We start from the raw sequence: 9852 nt of genomic DNA, 5'->3' as shown, positions 1-9852 counted from the left end.
GTAGATTATTTTTAAACATTGCCACCTAATTTGCTTCAGCATCAAGATAAATTCATATGAATGTTTTTCTGTCAAAAATTTTATTGTCTTTTTTACTTGATGAATAAAATGACTACCTTCAATCAAGATTGGAATTTTCATACTTATGAACAAAATTTCATGACTCAGAAGTGAGAAATTTTGTATAGTACATGTGGAATCATGTGGCTCAATTATGTACATATGTTAATAATTAGATAGAAGAGAAAGTACTAATTCATATAGCAGGAATTTCAAGGCGCCAAAAATGGTAGGAAAGCTCTAGTCATGACTTGAAAAGTACATATATTTCATGACAGAATTCAATACATACTCTTTCAATGCTTGGTAATTTGATCTCAATAATATATTGACGGCTTGAGTCACTAAAATGTCATTATGGTATGTCGCTAATTTATTTGTTTCAGGTGACCTGATCCTAATTCTTGGCCTTTTCAGTTACTAAAATGCTTTGAATGTTTTTTCTTTAAGATCACATGTTGCTTTTGTAAGATCAAGTGGTGCATTAAACAAAATCTGGAAAGACCTTATGAGAGCTTTCATGAGGCTAAAATGCCTAACATTCGAGTTTATTACCGCAAACTGCTTGCTGGTGTTGGCGCTTTCCTGCTGGTCCTGTTGTTCATATTGAGCCAATTGTCATACAGCTCAAAATATAAATTAGGAGAAACTGAAGAACATCCATCTCTCCTGCATAGTTCGTCAATCAACAGAAAAGCTGCTTCAGTTGAAGGACCCAGATTATCTAAAGTATCTGAGTCTGATCTTGGCTTGCACAAACATAATCTTAGCCAGCTTTTAATCAACCTGGCCAATGTGAGTAATAAATTTAGTACCTACCTATGCATTTTTTTGTGATTCAAACTATCAGCATAGGTTTATATCACTAGTATGAAATAGAGAGCTGAGTCAAGTTTTACTTGAATTCATTTGTGCCAAAAGTGGAGGTATATTTTTTAGAGTATTGAAAACTCCTGATGTTTTTAATTTTTGTTTTAATTTTATGACCACAGGAAAGGTCATGTCCTGCTTGCTTGGGATCAGATCTTTGTGAAGATCTAAGTTCTGGTTTCTTGAGCCTCATATCAGCCAAAGGGGTGCTGGATGAGGAGACACAGGCTGTTGAATATATGGCCAATATTGGTGTGAAACATTTAGTTAGGCTACAGGTGAGATTCCTTACTCCATCTCATTTAAATCTAATTTTTTTTATTAATTTGCTTACAATTGAGTGTCTGATGTTCTGAGGGCATGTTTTCACAAAACATTCCAGTGACGATACAGAACTACGTACCTTAAGTAAAACCCGCTTAAAAAAATTAAAGGAAAATATTCTAATGTGTGAAAAAAACGAATTAAAAAAACTTTTAAAAACCACTTATTCTTAACGGACAAAAAAGAAAAACATTTACTCTTACATAACATTTAAGTTATGTAAAATGTTATGTAATGTTATGTAAGAGTAAATGTTTTTCTTTTTTGTCCGTTAAGAAAATGTGGTTTTTATAAGTTTTTTATTTGTTTTATTCCACTATTTTTAGTTTTGTAAAAACCAGAAAAACATGGTTTTTATAAATATTTTTTTTTTATATTTATTTATTTTCTACTTTTTAGTTAGCAATTTTAGCAATTCAAATCAATTTCCAGGGTTGGCAAGTATGGATGTTTGAGAAAAAACTCAATTCTAAACCATGAATTTTTAGTGTTTCTTTATTTTATTTTATATTTTTTTCTAAATTTTTTTTTAATTATCATTTCTGATGATCAAATCTTGATTTGTTAGGCAGCATAAGCATGTAGGTATGTCAAATTTCAAGTTTCTAGGATGTTCAGAAGAGCTCTAAATTAAGGTCTGAATTTATGATGACAGACAGACAGACAGACAGGAAACAAAGCTAAGAAAATGTGGTAAAATGAATAAAACTTCCATTTCCTGTTTTTAAAGGTATTTTGATATTTCCAATGTATAAATACAAAAGTAAAATTTATTTGTGTAGGTATTTGCTTTATCACTTGAATATGTAGGTACGGTATCTCATTGAACTAACTAGGTGTATGTTTTCCAAATTTCATTAATGTGAATTAAACTGTCATCCAATGAGCTGTAGGTAGCTGATTGATGGTGCACTTGAAATAAATTCAGTGATTAGAGTGAGGGATCACTTTAGTTGAATATTATTGGTAAACAATTAGCTAATTATCATCTGCATTGTGAATAACAATTCAAATCAGTTTCTCATTTCAAAATATAACTGACATCTATTGTCTTGGAAACATATTCTATGATATTCACATCAAGTTGATTCAGGAATACTACATTATTTCAAATTTGCAAAGTTCAAGTTTGTTCTGTAAATTTACTCTGGAAATTTCAGTTTTCTAATAGTGTAGGTATTGTGTATTATGAGGTTCAATGATTTTTTTTATTTTATTTTTTGTTACATGTTTTAATTATTTAATTTCAGTTGCTTTCTCATGGTATTTTTTCTGTGCAGGTAGTTGACAGTGGTGCCTTGGAACATGTTACAAGAACTCTGTGTGGTAGCGGTGCTAGTGTTGGCTCCTGCACCGTTAAGCTTGCAGCTGCAAGATGGCCCTATATCACTTCAGTTGAGGCTCTCTCCAGCTCAGTGGCCCTCAGTTTCATCAACACCAATGGGGAAAATATCTACCAACGTCCGTGAGTTCTCCAAAAGCTTTCATATAATTCTCATGTTGAAATAATTCCAACTAATCATGGTTAGCACTTTTGGTGCTGATTAAAATGTTGAATGATTAATGATTAAATGTTAAATGATTAAATGATTGGCGTGATTAAAATGTTAACTTTTGAATTATATGTTGATCATGATTTTCTTGAGAGTTCTTTGATATAATTACCAAAAATTTATATTCATGTTTCACAAGTCTTGATTAAAAAAATTTCTTTATTAACTTTAGGTGATTACTTGATGCTGTCTAAACAAATTTCAGCAGAACTATACACATCTGAAATGGAATAATTTCCAAGATTAATAATTTTTTGCTTCAAAATGAAACAGATTTTCTTTTTTGTGCATCAAATCATAGTTTCAAATTTCATTATCTAACTCCTTTTATTAGAAGCATGTGAAAATGATAAAAAAATCACTTGGTATTTATAAGTACCGGTACTAGGCCAAGAGAAAAAAATTCCTTCTTATCATTAAATTTTTGAAATCTACAGTTCTTGCCTTAAAATTATTCTCAACAGCTATTTATGAATACCCGCAATATAGGTTTTTACAATTTTTGATCTAATGTTCAGGTTGTTGATGTGCTCTACTCCACTGTCCCTGTCAATATTGGAAGCAGCGTTTGCTTCAGACCCAATAGGCACAGGCAGCAGTGTGCCCACTCCCTCCGACAAACTCAACCTCCTCACCGCTCTTGCTGTAGCTCCAGGATTTGCTGTGCAAAAGGTGCCCCTGTTATTTTCATTATGTGGGGGCAAAAAATTTGCATGACACTCAAGTGAATACAAGTAAAATTGTTATGGCAAAAGCTTCAATTTGAATTCAATCTCAAAATAAATTCAATTTTTAATTTATTTCAAATTCAAAAAGCTTCAAAAATGTGGAAAAGAATTTGAAATGTTAGCAATAGGTACCTACATTTCACGGTTTCACCAAGTAGAAAATGTTGGTTTTCATTACTATAAACTACTACTTCTCAAGTGCACAAGAAGCTGCCACACACCAGCATGCTGCTCATTTACCAAAGAAACATGAATTAATGTTTTGCAGATGACAGAGCGCTTACAGCTGAGCCCCTCGTCAGTAGGAGCGCTGGGGGCGTGTGGGCGAGCGTGGCTCAGCGGCCGCGAGAAACTCACGCCTCTTGTGGACCTCCTCGACGACACCTGGAGCGCTCGAGCCGCACTGGGGGCTCAGCTGCTCGGCATGGTCGAGGATATGCTTGTGGGTTAAGAAGTTTTTAACCTCGATTGTGAATCTGATGATTTTTTTGTGCATTCATGTTGCATATTGAGAACATTTATAAATTGGCTCAAGTGGTTTACCACTCACCGCGGAACGAAACTTTCCTAGAAAACTGCTAAGTCTCTAATTTGTTTCTCTGCATACTGATTTATGATTTTTTTTAGTTCGTTGTAGTACTGCCTTTCAGCTGAAAATCTTTTGAAATATTCTGGTCTGGTTCAGCTTTTTTGTATTGAAATGCTTGCCTGTGCTCAGTGGTATTTTTATTATCATGTTACTAATTATCAGACGTTTTCATTGTTTGGTGAGATCAACATTTCATATTATATTCCAATTTATTTTCTTATGAACCATCACTGAAGCTCTTTGATATATCAACGACCCATATATATACTCGTTCATTCTCTAGAGCTTTCTATTATTCACTCTGCATTATCTGTTGTAGGTATTATAAACAAATTCGTTTGCTGTCGTACTTTTAAAGAAACTTAGTTCTGTCTTTTTTTTATTTGTTTGCTTTGTCAAGATCTGATTTATGACATTTTCAGTTGATATATCATGTGTGTTTCATGCCATTTATTTATCCGTAATTGATAGCTGAGCGCCTCCTGAATGGTTACATTGCAGGAGAGCTCGGAGGAGTGGCTGGTGTTCGTAAGCCTGTGGTCGCTAGAGAGGCTCATGGTTTATCGCTACAATCCCCGTCACACAGCCTTGAGAGGCTCATGATGTTTACCGTTTATCCGGAATTGATACCTGAGCGCCTTCTGAATGGTTACATTGCAGGAAAGCTCGGATGAGTGGCTGGTGTTTGTAAGCCTGTGGTCGCCAGAGAGACTCATGGTGGCGGCTGACGGCGAGCTTCTGCTGCGCGACTCTGCCTCCGTCGCCATCATCGACAAGGGCGCCCTCAGCATGGGCGCCTCCGGTGAATATTTCAGTAGAGTGGTAAAGGCCCACCTAGAGGTCCTGCCTCATTATTATAAGTGCTGAAATAGCTACTCAATTCAATTGTTTCCTTTTGTGATTTGTATTGCATTTGTAGTTTGTAATGTCCTGGTATGCGATAGATTGAAAAAATTTAATTTTTACTAAAAAATGTATATCCTTCCCTAGACTTTTTTGAAATTTTTATGGTTTGATAGGCGAGTACGGCACCGAAGAGGACCTCAATACGCTGGGGCGGGTCTGCAACAGCAAATGCTTCAGTGAACTCTTTGCACTGATTATGGCTGACAGCCATGTTCCCTCAACGGCTAAACCGCAGCCATCCTCCAGCCATCGAGACACAAACAGTATCCCCAACAAGCCTAGTCTTGATAAAACTATATACAACAACCGGAGAAAACAGCAGCAGAGTTTCAAAGAAGACTTTGTGGAGCGAAGATACACGGGCAGTCGGTCGTTAGCTGTTGCGCCGAGTGTTGCTCACACGTGCGCGCACGAGGATCTTTTTGCTCACTTCATGTACGCCAGCGCTTGTGCTTTCGTCCTCAGCGATGATCCGCAGCATCACGGCATGAATTTCTTCCCGGAGCTGCAGGGGCGCCGTAGCTCGCAAGTTAAAGGTTGGTAAGATTATTCATTGATAAACATGATAGACCTAATTCCATTCATTTTTATTTGTTTAAACTTATTCATTGCGAGTTGAAAGTATACTGGGTCCTACCTTAAGGCTACCACCCCAGACGAGACGCACGCTGGAAGTTTCACTTCACAGTGCAGATGAAGCGGACGATCAAAAGTGAAGATATGGCGTCGCTGGCAGTCGTAAAGAATGTGACTGGTGGGCTCTGGACCTGTGGTGGAAGCTGGAGCAAACTTTAATTTTCATATTTAGAGATGAGAATGATGAGGGTTGCTAACACCGAGTTAACGTACCAGAAATGTTGGAAACTGTAGCCGGCTACTAAATTATGAATAACTCAAACCAAAATGATAATTGCCTTTCAACTGGAATTATCTTATAAAAGATAATTTTCTACAATTGATTACATGAAGTAAACCCCATTAGGTCTTGCTGCAGAATCGGCATCACATTTTTCAACCTCGCATTTTATTATCTGACTATCAAAGTTCCACATTCGATACCTCAATAGATAACAATTTGATCATAATTCCGAAGTGAAGCTCTTGAAGATAATATAAAATGTTCATATTATTTATGATGCCAGGTCTGCTTCACTCGGCGCCCCAGGACGTGGCGGTGCACATGGCGCAGCTGCTGCAGGCGTGCGTGCACGAGACGAGCGGCGGGGAGCGACTACGCGCTGTAGAGGAGCTCAAGGACTCTTGAATATTTAAAAATACTATTTTTTATGATTGAAATAAGATTGAAACCACAACGTGCTGTGAACGTCTTGTAGCATAGGGCCACCGTGAACTCCTGTCCTATTCGCAACAATAATTTCATTTAAAATTAAGCAGTTCCTTTAATTAGTACATATGTCTTTATTTGACATTTACTCCTAGGATTACATTCTCGGTGCCACACGTAACGTATCGCGATTCCACCTAAGTTTTCAAATTTGAATTTTCGTTTCCCTGTTACAAGTCGTGGAATTTCGAACGGATCAATTTTAGGTTATACACATAAATTCTTTTTGTAATACTCAACGACGTCGTAATTTGTCTCTCTGTACATTAGAATTAAGTAAATCTACGTCTAACGTAGCGCAATTCTCAAGTCTGTATCATAGATCTTCTGTTCAGAATCTCAGCAATTTACCGAGATCTGTGGCATTTCTCTCTTCTTAATCTTATGCCACCTTTTAGTTAGATGTTTGTTAAGGTATGTAATGGTTTTGATTATTTTAAGGTACATGTATATTGCCTCGTTTTGACATATTCAATTTGTTGTTTTAGAAATCTGGCATAATAACAGAATTTCAATTATTCTGGATCTTATGGCGTTTTAGTTCATGAAAGTGTCAATATTTAATAATTTTATTTAATAATCTGCCGTCTACTCGTTCGTAGACGGCAGAAAGTCGCCAGTTTTGCTTCTAATAGAAAATTTTGTTGACAATAATTCAGTAAAATATGAAGCATCCTAGAAAGTTACCAAAAATATTGATTGATCGAATTCCTTTAAGTTCTTGTTGCTAATTTCGCGTTGAATTGTTGATATGTAGAGTTGATTGATGCGTACTCCCGCTCATTAGTGCCTAAACCTCCCGCATATTAAATGAAATAACTTGATGCCATCAATAAATTAAACAAGACGTGTGCCATTATGTTCAGCAGATAATATCGCTTGAACGGCTGCTGTCATGAAAAGGACTGTGTTATATGTCACTAAAGGACTTGCCATTTGCGTGCTAACTGCAATAACTTGACAACGTCGATCCGCACGACTATTTATCTTCAGTTTAGTTATTACCCGTTTCGCTAGTATAGCTTTTGCCATGAGTAGGATTGTCTTATCCCAAGCAACTTCTTGCATCTGCAGTTTTACCTGAAGCGTGTCTGTTGCTATGGTTTAAAGTCCGCTCCAGCTTTGTGGCTGGAATCGTACTTTCTTCTAGGGTTGTTGGCGTCTCTCTTGCCACAAATGTGAATGTTGTTTTTCACATTTAATTTCTCATTCTTGTTTTAAATTATTTCAAGAAATTGTCTCTAAATTATTAACAGTAAAGTTTACGAACAAGCAGAGCTTCATAGTGCCTCATTTCAGTACATGAATGGAGCATTCGATTTTATCTGAACAGGTCTTGCACGGAAATGAGTCCATTAGTCAGTAACTCGGTTAGGACAATATTTGAAGATAATGTATTCTCGCTAAATATTTTTCATAAAATATGTACTAGGATGTCTCAAGCGACACAAAAATCAACTACATCCGAGTTTGGTTTGTGAAAATTTTCAATTTTATAGCTTAATTTTTATCAAGACCATCGTCGGAAACGCCGCGTAGTTTTGGCTCCTTGTCATGTGAGGATTTTTGCTATTGCCTTTCTGTGTCCGACTGTTGTAATCAAAGCCTGGATTCTCGTAATATTATTTCTTACAGGAATAAGGCTATATTTTGTCATGAAAATTTAATTACTATATTTAAACTTGTACGCACGCTCAACTCGATACGCTTCCTATTCCTTTAATCTAATTTTTATTTAGGTCTTCACCCCATCCATCCAGATGAGGAATGGCGGGCGCTTTCTCCTCGAAAACCTAATATTGATATTTTTTAATTTTTACTAATTTCTGACAGACTCTAAGTTGGAATCGTCCTCTAAGTTTAATTGTCACAAGATTGGGAAACTCTCACCTGCGCTCAGGTCTCGCACTTTCCTACATCCCAGTCGTATCTGTATAGGCCAGTGGTTCGCTAAGTAGGCGAAATCGCCCCCCCCCCTAGGGGCGATGGAAAGATTTTGGGAGGGCGGTAAGGAAGAAGAGGGCGGTAGGGGGCGGTAGTCCGAAGTCCATGTCAGAAGTTCGAACGTTTGTTTGACGATTTGTACACAACACGTGCAGCACATGACTCCCAACGATGGTTTTGTCACCCAGATCTGTTTTTTTAACCTCTCCTGGGTTTACGTCTCGGACAAATTAACGTCCGGACTCGCGGCTGGTCTCACGGCCAATTTCCAAATTCAATGATCAAGGAAAATCTCTGAAACTAATGAACTTAACTCGATGAAACTTACCGTAGTACACGTATTCATTAGGACCTAACGATGATGTTTAGCTTGTGAAAATTGTTTGAATTTTGCCATCGTTTGTTTTTGCCATATTTATATGGCAATACGGGCCCAAATTCTCAGTGATAAAGTAATTTCTTAAAAACTACTGAACAGATTCGAACGAAATTTTGAATTTGCAGTCCTAACTACCGAAAGGTAATGTTTAGCTCAGGAAAATTTTTTCCATTGTGCCTTCGTTCGCGAGTTTTTTTTTTTCATTTCACCTTCATTCGGTATTTAAACAGCAATACGTGTTTAAATTCGCGGTATTCAAGAAAGTTTTTCCAAACTGCTGAACAGATTTGAACGGTACTTAGTATTTAAATAAATAACCTCAGCAACGGTCATGTTTAGCTCGTTACAATTTTTTCGTTTCACCTTCGTTTGCGAAATATACGGCTATACGTATACGGCTCTACGTAAACGGCTCTTGGTTAAACCGGCCGGTAGAAAAGCCGGTCGTCCCTCCTATATCTGTATAACTCGCGAACGAAAGCAAAATAAAACAATTGTCACAAGCTGAACATCACCGTTGAGAGGTAAGGTAATTATATACAAAGTTTCGTTGAAATCTGTTCTGTAGTTTAGAAGAAATTTTTGATCGCCGCGAATTTAAGTGACAAATTACCCGGCGATATGGGCCGAATATAAGGAAGTATGAAATCAAGAATGACGGTGAAATGAAAAAAAAAACTCGCAAACGAAGGTAAAATAAAAAATTTATAAGCTAAAAAATCACCATTTGGTAGTTAGGAATGTATATTCAAAATTTCGTTCAAATCTGTTCAATAGTTTGAAAGAATTCTTCGATCACTGCGAATTTCGGCTTGTTTCGCAATATACGCGTAACTCCCGAATGAAGGTGAAATTAAAAAAAATTACGAGCTAAACATCACCGTTAGGTTCTGATGAATACGTGTTCAAGTTTCGCAGAGTTGCGTTCATTAGTTTGGGAGATATTACTTGATAATTGAATTTGGAGATTGGTCGTGAGACCGGCCACGATTCCGGCCATAAATTCTCCCGAGACTTCCTAGGTTTCTGGTGCTGAAACAGTTAAAACATCTGAAAAACATATTGGTTCACTAAATGGGGTTCTATTTGTGAAATACACATTTGCGTTTAACCTTTCTCTTTTAAAATTGCAGCGTACAAGATTTCAAGAAAGA

General features: G+C 36.7%; 1 protein-coding gene across 1 annotated transcript; it reads left to right on the top strand.

The window, feature by feature from the left end:
- The first annotated feature begins 431 nt into the window (after window positions 1-431).
- On the top strand, window positions 432-6294 carry LOC108666074. Its single transcript, XM_018152887.2, has 8 exons — window positions 432-855; window positions 1053-1208; window positions 2535-2719; window positions 3326-3479; window positions 3804-3977; window positions 4785-4926; window positions 5144-5566; window positions 6173-6294. The coding sequence occupies exons 1-8, from the start codon at window positions 592-594 to the stop codon at window positions 6292-6294; spliced, it is 1620 nt and encodes a 539-aa protein (XP_018008376.1). The 5' UTR covers window positions 432-591.
- Window positions 6295-9852: the final 3558 nt, after the last annotated feature.

The sequence above is a fragment of the Hyalella azteca genome, unplaced genomic scaffold, assembly GCF_000764305.2.
Source record: "Hyalella azteca isolate HAZT.00-mixed unplaced genomic scaffold, Hazt_2.0.2 contig15844, whole genome shotgun sequence".
Taxonomy (NCBI): domain Eukaryota; kingdom Metazoa; phylum Arthropoda; class Malacostraca; order Amphipoda; family Hyalellidae; genus Hyalella; species Hyalella azteca.
This window is presented reverse-complemented; position numbering and strand designations above follow the sequence as displayed.